General features: G+C 35.7%; 1 protein-coding gene across 1 annotated transcript in view; it reads left to right on the plus strand.

Annotated features, from left to right (window-relative positions):
* Nucleotides 1-16,240, plus strand: part of LOC130010249 (sodium- and chloride-dependent taurine transporter-like) — a 46,987-nt gene that overhangs the window by 24,854 nt on the left and 5,893 nt on the right. The window contains exon 2 of the mRNA XM_050559443.2: nucleotides 15,024-15,258. Coding sequence (XP_050415400.1) covers nucleotides 15,024-15,258 — 235 coding nt within the window. The remainder of the gene's footprint in view (nucleotides 1-15,023; nucleotides 15,259-16,240) is intronic.

Genomic DNA, 16,240 nt, shown 5'->3' on the forward strand with positions numbered 1-16,240 from the left:
AATTCTCATAGCATTCCCCAAATAAGTGCAGAGTTGAAAGTAATCAAAGTTTCACAGTTTCGGATTTTCAGAGGTAAATCATTCCACAATTTAGGAGCAACTACATTGAAATTTCTGTCACCAAAATATTTCAATTTCGACTGTGGAATGACCAGAGTATTCTGGTTATAAGATTTGGTTGATAGGTGCAAGATTTCACAGACACTGGTATGTAGGGCACGGGACCTTAAATTTGATGCGAGCGGGAATTGGGAGCCAATGTAAATATCTTAGAATAGGTGTTATGTGAGATAATGGTTTGGTTGGTGATAGCTGCTGTATATTCTGTAGGTTGTAAGAGACTGGTTTGATTTATCCCAGACAACAAATTAGTTTGTTCTATCTACTTGTTAGTACATCATCATCTGTAGATAATTATTATTCAGGTGAGACAGGCAATTAAAACTTTCATATTTACTTAATTAGTTACCCCAAAACCATAATTCACTGTTGTGGCTCAACCAAATTTGTAACATTCTCTTAGCTTTGAGTGTGTGTGTGTGTGGGGGGGGGGGCGTGGATGGTCGAATTGTTAGCGCGTGTGCGTTGTATCCTAAGGTCTGTCATTGAATCAATTGACGTGGTTACGATTCCCCGGTTGTACGTGCAGAGGAGTGGGGTCGCCTATTTAACCTCGTGGGTTTTTTTTCGGGTCCTCCGGTTTCCTCCCACTGCTAAAGACCACACGCGCTAGCGAATTATTGAAATAAAATTGAACCATATTAGTCCCGAAATGACCTAGTTTGTGTCGAGTGGACGTTACCCCCCCCCCCCCTCTCTCTCTTACTCTATCCAGTTACTAAATGTCTCTAAAAGATTATCTGTGTATATGTTCGAATATTGTAGATAGACTAGTCTATAGTGGCCCGAAAACAATCAAGAACAACAAACCATTCATTGATCACAGAATTCTTTTAAAGGAAATGCCTATTTCAGTGACTGTTGGAAATCACCCCACTAATCTATTTCCATGTAAATTTCAAGCACAAATAGATCGGATATTAACCTTTGCAAAAAATATTCATAAGATTGACCAGAAAGATGTTTACTATGACAACGATTGATTGCAAAACATACATTATTAATGAGGAAATTCTCGAAGGAATTCAAAATAAAACTAGAAGTTTTTAGCTTTTTAGTTTGGATGGCTGCACTGCATATGAATTATACTAAGAACATGGGGGAATATTATAAAAATATGAGGAAGTCTCGAAGGAATACTAAGTAATTCAATAGTGTAAAGAAAAAATACACCGAGAAGTCATGCGTAATTTCCTTGCCTCCTGATCATAATATGAATTAAAATTAAACTTATACAATAACTCTCGAAGAAATACATATAAAAAACCGTAATTGTGACATGGAAAATTTCTTTTAAAAAATAACATGACGTATGCTTAAAGTATGTTACCTTCATATTCAGAAACAAATTGTCGGCCGAAGGAGGTTGATTTGGTAGAAAATTAAAGCGATGGGGAGCATCGTGGGGAGTTGGTACGGTCATGCTGTCACGTATATTATATTATGCTGTATTTTACATTCAGTATTTCTATAGAGGTGCGGTTTCAGAAGAGTTATTTGCCCGTGAATTTGATTGAACGAGCTTTTCAGGTTAAAAGTGCATGTGCTACAGAACGGGAAATTTGTGCCTATTTATATGAATTAAATGAGAATGCTAAGAATAGGTCAAATAAAATAGGTTGATTTGGGAGAAAATTAAAGCGATGGGGAGCATCGTGGGGAGTTGGTACGGTCATGCTGTCACGTATATTATATTATGCTGTATTTTACATTCAGTATTTCTATAGAGGTGCGGTTTCAGAAGAGTTATTTGCCCGTGAATTTGATTGAACGAGCTTTTCAGGTTAAAAGTGCATGTGCTACAGAACGGGAAATTTGTGCCTATTTATATGAATTAAATGAGAATGCTAAGAATAGGTCAAATAAAATCAATTAAAAGTAGTAGTAGTCGATGGAATGCATTTTTAAGTAATAATATACAGAAACAGTTGGAGAACAAGGAATTCATATGTTTGAGATTATTTTTAGACCCCACTAATTATATGAATTCTAAAGCGGGAGACACACAAGCCGAATCATTCGATCGAATTGGTCGATAGCATCACCATTCACGTGATAAGTTGCCTGATTAAACATGGCAGCGACCAAGAAAAAAGGAAAAAAATAGCTGCAGCTGTGGAAATTTGTTTAATTTTACAGAGTATTCGTCTTCTCCCAAAAAATAATCAGTTCCAATTCTTTCTCGGAATTCATGTTTTCGTGATAGTCGCCATTTCTCGACATTAGTGGTGATTGGCTAATGAATTCTACAATCGGGCACATGCTTCCGCGAACTGGACACACACGGCGAATAAAAATTCGACCGAATACATATCAAACATCCGGCTTCGGGACACTGGATACACTATAAGCGAATTTCGGCGGCAATTGATTCGGTCGAATGATTCGGCTATTGTGTTCACCGCTTAAGAAATAAAACAAAAACAAACAAAAAACAACAAAAAACTAAACCAATTCGGCATCGGGACACTGGAGACCCCATAGGCGAATTTCGGCGGCGATTGATTCGATCGAATGATTCGGCTGGTGTGTTCGCCGCTTAAGAAAAAAAATATAAATAAATAAAAAAATAAAATAAAAATTAAAATAAATCTCGAAGATACTTATTTGAAATTTCAATATAAGTCGAAATTTACGCTATAAAGGTGATATTTCAAGTTAATAAGTTGAAATTTCAAGTTAATAAATCGAAAATTACTAAGTTAAAATTTCAAAATACCAAGTTAAATTTTTTAAGATACTTTTGAAATTCCAAATTACTGAAGTTGAAATTTTAAGATATTAAGATGAAATTATATTAAAATATAAAAAAATACCATTGCCCTATTTTATACCATTGCCCTATTTAGACTTTGTGTAAGCTTCCGTAGTACATCAGTTGCCTATAAATTTAATTTAACTTATAAATTGAAAGTGGTTAGTATCGATTTAATGAAATTATAGAATGTTCCTACTTTTGTGAAAAACTGCGCTTGTAACCATAGAAACAAACGTACGATAAATCTGTTTCTAGGTAACAAAAGATAAACAAGGAACTGTTTAAAATATATTATATGAAAATAAAGCTGGTAAATATGTAAACACGTACAATAATAACATTATTATCAGGTCAATAGATTTGTAAATATGTTTTGCAGTGGTAAAATACTTGCCGCGGTATATCGATTGATTTCCGACTCTATCGTATCAGACTGTTCGTATAGATTTATTTTAATCCAAGAGTTGAGCGGTCAATGTCGTGGGGAAAATCCGCTTGAAAGCTGTCGACCAATAGAGACGGAGCGCTCTAGCAAAACACGAAGACTATATGAATCACGTGTGAGCTCCTCGCCGGTTAATTTCCACTGCATTTCTAGCAAGCAGCGCATTGATTGGCAGTCAGTGTGAGGGGAAACATACAATCAAAAATACTAAGGACGCTACCATTCACTAAAACTTACAAGAAAGCGCCAAAGGATTTGCCTATATTATACCTATACCAGTGAAGGTGAGTTTGTAGTAGTGATAAGTTGTAGATAAAATGAACTCTTCATACTGCACGATATACACGCCGTGATTTGCGGACATCTCTTTGTTTTATCAGTAATTTGAATAATTTATTTAGCCAATAAAGAAAAAAGGAGTTTTTATTTTACTTTCTTTGAATTAATATACGTCATATTAAGAAATTAGCCCAATAAACAATATTCTTAAATGAATATGCCATTTTACTCGCACGGTGTATCAACACAATGACGGCGGGAAGCGGCCATATTTTCTTTGTCATGCATAATTCTAAAAAGAAAAAAAAAAGGATAAAAAAGGTCTTTACTCGACACGCTTCGTGGTTTTATTATGAACTGATTCGTAGAATACATTATTTGTATGATTGTATACGAACCCAGTGTATGTATACGAACCCAGTGTATATTTAGCCACGGATGCCGGCCGGTCTGCCATGACGTATTTATGGCTAACCAACACGCGCCAAACATTCTCGTCTGCTATATTTCAACCAGGGATCATGACGCATCTGTTTGTAATTGTAACTTGCTTTAAACCGGCAGGATACCATGATTCACTATACCCGTATCTTAACAGAGATGCGTTTGTCTTTAAGAGACATTAAAACTATTTATATAAAACCGGTAAGTTTTAATGTAAAAGACGTGCCCACCCCCGCACACCAGACCAACATGTCATATCGTATTACCCACTAATCTTATGAACCGTTGTTGATGTATAATACATATTGATATACAATGAGGAAGTATAATAAACACGTTGAAATATTATAAAACTGCTCATGTATAATAAAACTGTAAACTGCTCAAATATAATAAAACCGTAAACTGCTGAAATATAATTAATATAACAAAACTATTAAAATATAAAACTGATATGCTGTTGAAATGTGATTTACGAATAAAACTGCTGAAACCCTAAACTACTGAAATATAAAACTGCTGAAGTTTAATTAATATAATAAAACAGTTGAAATATAAAACTGCTGAAGTTTAATTAATATAATAAAACAGTTGAAATATAAAACTGCTGAAGTTTAATTAATATAATAAAACAGTTGAAATATAAAACTGCTGAAGTTTAATTAATATAATAAAACAGTTGAAATATAAAACTGCTGAAGTTTAATTAATATAATAAAACAGTTGAAATATAAAACTGCTGAAGTTTAATTAATATAATAAAACAGTTGAAATATAAAACGGATATGTTGTTAAAGTACTAGTAGAATTATAATAAAACTGTTAAAATACATATTAAAAAAAAAAAATTTATTGAAAATCTTTTGAAAAATGTATTGAAAAAGTGTTGAAATATATGAATCGTAGAAAATGAAATGCAAGGTTTGAAATCAAATGTAACTTGTTGAAGTATAATAGAATTGACGAAATAAAATAAAATCGATACAAGATAAAATTGTGTATTATTTTGATCTTTATGAGACGAAGAAGAAATTTGAATTCCATAGCTGCAATGGGCGTTTCGTTGCCTGTCTACCTATCTTTCGCATCAATATCTGTAATATTATATAGTGTTTAGAAGAAAATTTCATCAGCAAATTCAATTTTAACCAGTTTTTATCCCGATATCTGGATTTTTCCGGTTTATTTTACTGGCCAACACTACAATTGGAGATATAGTCTTTCTATTTAAACTCGCTGATCATCACAAATGACACTCTATAAATTTTCGCGGCTTATCCATGCAAACCATACTCAACTAAATTAAGAAAAAAAAACCCCAAAACAAAACAGAACCTAAATCTTATAGGTGGCACTAGATTGTACATTGTACATATTAACTGCATATATGGAAAACAAGAATGCGACCATTTTTGGACAGAGAATCATTTTGGAAATGGAGACCCAACTTTTTACGATGTTATAGTTACAAAATGTCACAAATTTATGCGGGATGACAGGTATAAAAAAGTGACGAGAAGTTTTATAAACCTACTTTTATTATCATGAAACCTGGCCCCAAGTTCTCAAAGCATTCTCAGACTTTAGTTAAGAATTTACTCAAAATTGTTTGCCTTATTGTAACTGCAATATAGCCCTTTATAAAACTTTTGTTTTAAAGTATCAAATACATGAATAAGGAACTATGTGCAAAGTTTTGTGTTTCTGAATCGAAGCCATTTCTGATAAACATTGACTGAAAGTTGAGTAAATTTTTAAATCTGCGAATGCTGTGTTCATGGCTGAGGAACTGGTCAGCTAACCTGGGGGTCCCCTGTTCAGTATTGGTTGGGTTACGGTACGGGTCCAGTGTGAATTCAATTGTTCGGGCAACATTTTCCTGTATGGCGCATCTCCATTAGCCCAGTAGATGTCCATTCATTCATTGCATTATGACAAGGTATCTATAAAGACCCTCGTCTAATTTATTTTTCGCTCACCGAAATTGCCCAATGCCATATATTTTACACTTGCATCTGAATTTTTCTTGATTTTTAGCCACTAACATTAAGGCCATGGAATTATTTAATCTTTATAGTTTTATAAAAATTTTTTATTGATCTGCCCGGTTGCGCGCTTGGATTTGAACGATGGTATTTATACAAGAAATTGTATTTTGTATACACCTACATTAAAGTATATTGTCCGTGTATCTGGCACCTCTAGATGCTAAATTGCGTGGCGAGTGATCTAACAAGTGCACTATGTCCGTCTTCATTAGCCCAGCTCATTACATGTTTTTTGCGAGTTCATGGCGATAAAGCAAATTATATTATAATTTTTGACGATGCAAATTAATGTCAAAATACGCGAGCCATATCCTGTATTCCAGAAAATGTTATTCTATTCTGCCCCTTGCAGGATAACTACCAGTAGTGAGAAATTATGGATAAGAGCCTTGTTGATTAACACAGACATGTAAAGAATTGTCCTTAGATTGACCTCAGGCCGCAGCTTAAATTGATTTCTTAACGTCTGCATATACCGCCACTGCACTGCTTTGACGTATCGTCCAGGCACCCGGTTTTCTATCCTGGCGCTCGAATATGGATATTGACCCACTATACGTCTTGTAATAAGAGATCGTTTAATAGGGTTGTTTTAGATAACAATAACAATACGATTCATTATTTTGATCGTGTGTATTCGTTACAATCGCCATATTACATTATTATAATTTACGGTATCAAATGTATGATAATGGTATTATTGATTACCATGGTAACAATCAATGTGGGCCACATGTACTTTAAATTACACAAATATACAAACATGGCTTCCTATTTACTAGGGTAAAAGATTCTTGTAGGCAATGATCTATTCAAGATTTACTGATGTTGTACATTTCAATCTTTATACGAACTCAGTGCACTGTAAATTTAGGCCTACTTCAGACTTAATGGACATTTACAGCAAAAGATATGTCACAAAATCGTAGGCTCGTTGTGTTTTAGTGGGTATTCTAAAAATAAGGGAATAATATATTAATATTTAATATTTATCTTTGTCAGTTAACAAGTAACCATATAGATTTACACCTGTCAGTAACTGTACACCGATATCGGGGGGTAAGGAAATCTGCCCATTTATCGCCCAGATTTAGCCATTTTTATGATCGAGTTATAGTTCAGCGGAAGCTTTACTGAACAATGGTTTGATCTGAATATGCCGAATTAGTCCGTTGGATTGTTTGCCACTCATTCATAATTCTGGTTCAAAGGGAACTAACCACAATTAAACATTTTGTTGAAACCGAGAATACGATATCAAATTGATACATGCTAATAAGAATCATAAGTTGTACTGGGCAATCGTAAATTGACTGGCGGGAATTGTAGAACGAATCTAAAATTTACCTCTATTGATTGGCTTGATTTCATCACCCTGCCGTCTTGGGGTCTAATGGATCGGGACATCTCTAAATTAGAAACAGGAAGTTTTTATCTCCGAAATGCTCACCCACTATTCGTTACCATTCGTTTAGCTTCGAACCATGGGCTGGTTGCATACACCCCGTAATCCTCTTCCTGGGGCGCTGTTCTTCAAACAAAGCCAAACGAACCGCTCATTCACCATCGACATGGAACTTGACACCCCTGTTCTTTGGACAACTGTGCATCGATGTTTGATATGACGTTACTGTGGAAGATTCTTAGAAACCCGGAGTCTAGCCCCTTTCAACACGCGCCACCTTGGGGTTGAACTTGAACCCCGCCTCCCAAATGGCAAACTATTAGTGCTTACGTACCTATGGCTGTGTACTTGCTGAAATGGAAATGAACAATAAAATGTAACCCCATTAAGCAAAATCTGCATAGCGAGTATTTCAGAACGATTTAAGATGCGAAGGTAATTGAGTTATTTGTTCTCAGATTTGCAGAATTAAACCCACCTATTAATGGAACTATCTTTATAATTGTATACCAGAAAATATATGGCTTTAAATTCAAACATTTTTTGTTAAATATCTATATTTTATGAATACTTCAAGAAATGCAAATGAGTGAGAGAGCCCTTAATTTCCACTAGAACAGCAAATTATTGGCATTTATTGCTCTTGGCTTATAGTTCTACATACAATTATTTTCACCACTTCAGATGTTGAGACCGACAGCTGCTGTTTTATAGCGAACTCATGCAGTTGTGTTACCACAAATAGCGCATGAGTAATAACGTATGTTACCAATATGCAATTAGATTATATATTTACTATAGAACGTATTTATTCATACGGCCTACATCGGCTAATTGTTTATTCAACTGAATATAGATTTTAGTAAACCAGACGGTGAATTCTGTATAAACCCATATTATAGAATATGTACAGAATTGAACCATTATTGGGCTGCCTTTCAGAGACCCACTTTTGTAGTTTTCAGGGGATTAACAAACGCTCCAATGTCGTTCAGGGAATTCAATAAATCGGCTTAATGTTTTGAGCTTAAAGATGCATTCCCATAAATGTATTTATGAGGTGGTCATTTCCGATAAAAGTATGGCAATTTTAGCATATATGGAAAGTTGAGACACACAATCTTACTAGAAAAATACTGGATTCCCTGAAAAACACTCGTGGAGCGCGCACAGGACAAAAATGAGAGGGTGTCACAAATTGCCAGCCCGGCAATTAAGATTGTCTGCTCGAGTGACGTCAAGGGTTGCACGCTCAGATTGTCTGACTCCTTTGCATTAGGGGGCGCTTAATGTATGTTGATAAACATGATGGCGAGCGGACATGGGAAATTTAAACTTAAATGTTCAACAGATTCTGAAACTAAACTGCGGAAAAAGAAGTGGGCAGAGAATAATCCCAGAATTTACTTAGGCTTCGATATTTATAACATCGTCTTTTATGTATGGTTTAATGGTTGAGAGCGAGATATTAAGTAATATTTTGATATTGCACGAGGCGTTAGCCGAGTGTTGTTTCAATATATTACGCAATGTCTTTAGCTCGAGACCATTAAATAACTTAAAATACAGACACTATCCCGCACGTGCTTTTCAATGAAATACGTCACGCGAGTCCAATATTTTATCTAGTATAGATAAGGTACGATTTGCAAGTTGCCCGTACATTATTGGAAATAATGGTACGCCAACATCAAAGGATGACGTCACATCTGTAATGAATTCTCCCTCGGCTTGGCTATTTTCTGTGACAAACATAGTTACTTTAAAATAGATTTTTTTTAGCTTGGGGCATTTCCTCGCGAATACAATGTCGTGTGAGGGATTTGAAGGAATTTTTTTAAAGATTAGTTTGAATATGGATTAGTCCAAATATATCATCAAATCACCCAGTTTGTACATGGGAAAGCATCTTTAAGTTTTACGACAAGCTGTTTGAGCAATTTCTTGACATTTTGTTTTTATTTGCATATATCGACCTACTTTATCTCGAGGCACTGCTCCTTTAAAGACATACGTTATGACTAACCTTCGTTGTCCTAAATCACCTTGAACATATTTCATTTTATTTACAATAAAAAACTTCAACCCCATTTCTGAAGGCGATGAATCAAATTAAAACACTCGTGTTATAAAGGGTTAGCTAATGTTTAGAGGAGGCAAGTCGCTAACTCGATATCATCCACAGTCTTCGACATTGAAAACACGAATTATTGGTCAATTTAAATCAATATTGTTTTCGATATCCAAAATTTAAGAGAAAATGGAAATTTTAACATTTGCACACGAATTGTGTGTCAGAATGCTTTCGAGCGCCGGTTGCATGAAGCGAATCGATGAAGGAGGCTAAACATATCCCACGTAAGAGAATACTACCGGTATAGACTGTAATAAACGGACGCCAAAGACTGCTAATTTAAAGAAGGAAGTATTCTATTTTAGACTCTATATATACAGTATTCACTTTAGAGTATTAATTGCCAAGTCTATATTACACGATTATTGTGCGTCAACAATTTTGTAGATGGCGAATAAACGTATTGGTGTTTAGTAATTTTATGGGAGGTGTGTGTGTGTGTGTGGTTGGGGGGGGGGGGTGAATCTAAAACATTGCAACGTTTCATCAGATATAAGCCGGAGTGGAAGTACCGATAGACCTCGAATGATATGAATAAAATATGATCGCCGACCCAAACAGTGCGAGGATGTAAAATATGGTATGTTAGTGTAGGTAAACAATATAATTACTAAGCTATAATGTATATGTGATACTATGCTATTCATTATAACTTCCCTCGCCAGATGTTTTCGCAAACATCATAAAAAGAATCAATGGTAAGTAGCCTGGTTAACGGTGAATGAGATTCTTAAATCGCTTACTATACGCTAAATCCATTTTGTTTTTTTTAACATTGTAGCCATATACTGCAGTGTTTGAAAGTCGAACTCTGATCTACATGGATACCCTAAGAACTAAGAGGGATATATGTATTGCATGCCCTCCACAACCAATTATATTGGATATAAAATAGTTGCAAATTAAAGATGCCTTCCCACATACAAACTGTGTGATTTGGTGGTATATTTGAACTAAAAACTTATTTAAACTAATTTATCGATCAAATATTTGCTTCAAAACATTTTAACCTGAATAAAACTGCTCTAAGCTATAAAAATATCAACCTCTAGTAGCCATTCGATTAACAATACCAAACGCCCACTTCGTCATTCTAGCAGACAAATGGCGCACGTGTCGACGGTGACCACCTTACATTTTTGTCCTCGTGGTGTTTGTCCAGGAAATTGGTTGTCTATACTTTACCTATACCAAATTTGCCATACTTATATTGGAAAAAAACACCTGATATTTTCGTTGGAAGGCATCTTTAAAGCCTACGTGTTATTAACAGTAGACGATAATATCTAGTGGCAGTACGTTTAGTGTACCCGTACTTTAGAAGTGAGTATACATTCCAGCTCTCGAAATTGTTTTACTGAGCCCAAAACAAATGGCAGCTTTCTATTTTTACCAAGACTGTACATAGCGAATGACTGTCTCGCACATACCTGCTGTGTAAATTGACAACTTACAAAATGTTTTTTTTTTTAAAACGAACCTCGAAAAATTCCCTAAGCCTTTTCGTATTTTCCAAAGTTTATTTCATTACAGGTCTTTCCCACTTGATGGAAAGTTTTAAATGTCGAGTGTAAAGTAAAAGGGGGGACCAATTAGCTTTTTTCATATTTATACGTCAACATTTTCATATTAGAGACTTTGGCAAGCGGATTTTTTTCCATTCCGTATCACGTTTCCGTATCGTCACGTGATACGTTGCGTCAATGTACTTTTAGAGTTTTGGCAGATTTTCCCGGCGCGTACCAATGAGTAGCTGAGTTTAGTTCTATTACAGCATGATGGCAGTTAACTACCAAGATCGCCATCAGTACTAGTCAAGTGCCTGCCTACAAATGCCTTGAGGGAGTAAAGTCGCTTGACAGTCGCTGAGCTATTAAAAAAACATTTAATGTCGAATATTTATTCGACTTCGACTCGACAGCATCTTTTGGTTTCACTAATGTATCATTTACCATAGAATCACATCATTTAGAGATTTGCAAGGTCCCACCTCCCTAGATTTAGCACGTAGATTTACCAGCATGCAGACAGAAAGGAAAAATATGGAAATTCCCATAAAAGCTCATCAAACATAATGATTAAATTCCATTCTTTATCATGGTCACAATCACATCAAATATACACCTTCGTGTTCTAGGATACCCATAGATTCATAATCACGCAATACCACAACATTTTGGCGTCTAAAAGTAACAAACAAGACGGTAAAAAGATGACGATGTTATATGGACCCTTTCCGTCGATACGTGCTGTCGTATCCGTGTGCCGTATCACGTAAATATGAGAAAAACACACCCATTGATGACGTCACAAGCATAATCGATACGGATACGTGATACGGACCAGGAATTTACGCTTGCCAAAAGTCTCCATTGTCGTCGCCCGTTCGTCCATATGGACGGACGTCCACCCGTTCGCTCACATTTTTGTTTGTGGACATCTACAGGTCGCAATGTTTATCCGATTTTGACGAAACTTGAAATGTAGGTTTATATCCCAAAGATCTCGGTTTCTTTCGAGAACAGCTTGTGATTGTAAGAGGGGGTTTTAGTACACAATAATTAAATAAAAATGTTCATGGCTTGCTGCTGGGTGATAGCCATGCTATCTAAATAATCTGGTTTCACTTTCGAGAGGAATCAAAATTTAATTTTCGTAACGTATTGTTTTAGAACAAAAATCAGACACGTATATAAATTTCAACTCAGAACGTCGGTATCTCTTACATAGGTTAACTTTTTTTTGCAGCCACATCTGAAAAGGCCTAATTTAATTGAACATTAAAATCTATTGTTTTTGTATCTGTCGCCAATATTAATTCATCATTGCACAGTCATTATAGCAGTTAAATAAAATTGATATTTTTTATTATAGCAATATTCATACAGACATTGAACATTTACTAGTTTGAACTGATATTATAAAAGTTATTCTTGTCGATTTTTTTGGATTTCAAAGTTCGCTATTTTAGAAGTACATAATAAAAAAAGGATAGTTGAATGTTTTTATACGGCACCGTCTGATCTTTTGATGTGTTCTAAATCAAGACAGGGACGCTTTCTGGCTAATCTGGAGTCGCGTGTTGATCCCTGCTTTGGCCAAAAAAAGTTCATCGGGATTTTCCGACGTGGGTTCCCCTTGTCCGTGGTGCCTTACGGAGGGCGAAAACCCGAGACACGTATCCCTTGTCAGTTGGAATTCGATATAAGAATAGACCATGGTGCCGCTGCCCAGGCAAAATTTCCCTCATAGCACACTGTATGCCCGTCTTCATTAGTCCAGTCGGAGCAAAACAGTGGGACGTTAAACCCCATTTAATTTGCTTATATTGCAAGAGTATTATATAATTAACGTTATTGGCAGTTATTAGCCTACCACATATTTGGTTTCATTTGCTTATATAGCAAGAGTATTATATAATTAAGGTTATTGGCTGTTATTTGCCTACCACATATTTGGTTATAGAGCTTTGCAGAATGATGATAGGTGCAAATTTTCTTGCAATAACAGCAGATTCTGTAGCAAGCACCACGAAGCTGTTTATCTCTTCAAAATTGTAAATTATAGGTAATAGAAACACCTAATAGACCTCATATATTATGTGTTTACTTATATACGCTATACAATTATATAGACTCTTTATATATAATCAGTCCTATTGACTGCTGCTCAAAATCGTTCCTAATAAGATCATCGAGCTGGATTGATGACGTCATGGAAATCTTTGATGAAGTCCTTCATTGGTAAAGGTTGAATATTATAATACCGTTACCGTGGAATATTCCATTCCACCCAAGGTTAGCGCAGTGTAGAATTTAAACTCAGACATCTCTACCGATCGATAAATATTACCGCCGATTCCAAAGTCAGCGACTTCAAATACCCGGATAACTAAAACGATACACAAAGCGAACTCAGATAGGCCATTATAGACGTATGAAAATGAAAAAAAAAACCCCAAAAAACAAGCGTGCGCTATGAATAGTGGTTATTAAATTTGCTCATAAAGCTGTTTTAAATAAATGTGTTCGTGTTAAAGAATAGGCCTATATAAACACTAATTGAATTGTCTGTTCACCTACGTCACGCCGTTTTTCATTACCCACCACCATATGTCTATAAATATAATTGTATAGGGAAATGTCTGCAGCTATTAAACAAATTATTTATACCCTAGAGATAATCATAAAAAGTAAAATAACTGAACTATTGAATAGTTTTATTACATAAACCATAAGCTGTGTATATGTGAGGAAACATACCGATAAAAGTAATGGAATATTCGCGCTGCGCTCAATTTATGTGGTATATACGGTAATTTCGTGTTTTCGAATATAACGTCCGATCTTACAGGTTATGTTTTATACGTGCAAACTATATTACCGTAAACAAACTATATTACCGTAAACAAACCCACTTTTTCACGGAGTGCATTAATTAATCTAAATCCTAATGCATCGTTAAACTCGTGTATGCATTGAGCATTTAAAAAAAAAATAATTCAGATCTTTACGAAATAGGTCGGTTGATTTTGTTCGGGGTCAGTCGTGTGTTACCCTCTGTAACGTTCTGTATCGACTGAATGAATTAATTGACGTAGTTACCACCCATCTAAAGGCTCATTTTACTAAAGGCCCACGTTAATTATTAGTATAAATAATAGTGGAGGTGGGGAGGGGTAGCGTCCTTCATTTCTGCATCGGCTGTTTTAATGAAGACGGGCATACACCAAGCAGTGTGCTATGGGAGCCTATGGTGGAAATTTTTTCCGACGTTTCTATCTGCCAAGGTTTCCACTACGTGTACGCCAGAGAGTACACACGTGTATCCGGTTTCTTCGTCCCATTCGAAGGACTATATATGTGTATTATTCGATCATTTTTGTATCCAGTTCCACTGAACTCAGACCTATGTAACTTCATAACCTCATCACTGAAATACTCTTCAGTCGTTATCTATCTGAAAGTCTCATTTGTATACTCTCCATTAATGAACGATGTTCCACAGTGGGTAAGACGCTGGCTTACTACTTTGGAGGTCGGGTGTTCAATCCGTGCATCGGCCGAAAAAGTTCATCGGGATTTTTCGGCGTGGTTTCCACTTGTCAGTGATGCAGGACGGAGGGCCTGACAAAGACAGCGGATGGTACGACAAACCGGGGACTCGTGTATACATTAGCGTCCACGTAAAAGATTCCTTGGCAGTTGGAATTCGATATAAGAGTAGGCCATAGTGCCGCTTCCTCGGCAAAATTTCCCCCATAGAACACGTCTTCATTAGCCTAGTCGGAGCAGTACAGTAGGACATTAAACCCCATTTCATTTCATTTCGTCACCTTATTAACTTTCCATTTAAGTCCCTGTGATAAATGTAAAATTTGTCTTTTTCAGATGAGCAAGCAAGAACATGATCCATCTCATCTCTTGATGAACGGTGAAAAACCAGACTGGGCTACTAATTTAGATGTAGCATCCTCAGATGGAACTGTATCTACAACCGACGAAAAACTAAAAACCCGAGAAACTTGGAACCGTAAATTTGATTTTCTGCTAGCCTGTATTGGTTTCTCCGTCGGTTTAGGAAACGTGTGGAGATTTCCTTTCCTGTGTTATAAAAATGGAGGCGGTATGTTGATTTTATTTTTACATACTAACATTGAAATTGAGTCGTATATTGTCACGCCTGTCCGTCGGCCCGCCGGCCCGCCCGTAATCAACAATGGCTTGTGAACTTGAGGATAAAGTTAAGATGCCTATCCAATTTCAACAATTTCCGGCAATTACTGCTAACTTATGGCCCTTGACCAATTTTTGAAAAATCCTGGGAATGGCTCTAAACTTTGACTTTAAATTTATACACAGTGTGTGCGTCATAGCACGTGTTTACCGTAAATTTATACACAGTGTGTGCGTCATAGCACGTGTTTATACACAGTGTGTGCGTCATAGCACGTGTTTATACACAGTGTGTGCGTCATAGCACGTGTTTACCGTAAATTTATACACAGTGTGTGCGTCATAGCACGTGTTTACCGTAAATTTATACACAGTGTGTGCGTCATAGCACGTGTTTACCGTAAATTTATACACAGTGTGTGCGTCATAGCACGTGTTTACCGTAAATTTTTATTACATTATTATATTATATTTTACGTTTGATTAAATCCATGATTTTGTGTTCATTATAATCTAGGCGTCCTTATTCATATATTTGAACAATGGTATTTTTGTTCGTTGCTTAGTTCTTAAGATATATTTTAAATCCTGGTATAACTAAAGAATATATTTCCTTTGAGTTTTATATGACTGAACAATCACCCGTGCAAACATACATCCAATGTTAAATTATTCTTTGTCATTTTCAAGTTTAGGCTATAAGTATATCGGTCACAAAACATTTCAATTTAAAAAAAAATATCTGATAAACGCATTTCTTATGATACGTCCCCTTTGAAATATGGGTGTTCTCTGACGCGTAGAGTAATAAAATTGACCTGAAATCTACCGGGTATACAGTGTTCATTTTCCATAGGGTTATTAACCGATTTTCGGATTCTCTTTAATAGGTCAATGCTCTCGAGATCAAGGTGATTCGAAATTTATAAAGT

The sequence above is a fragment of the Patella vulgata genome, chromosome 8, assembly GCF_932274485.2.
Source record: "Patella vulgata chromosome 8, xgPatVulg1.2, whole genome shotgun sequence".
Classification (NCBI taxonomy): domain Eukaryota; kingdom Metazoa; phylum Mollusca; class Gastropoda; family Patellidae; genus Patella; species Patella vulgata.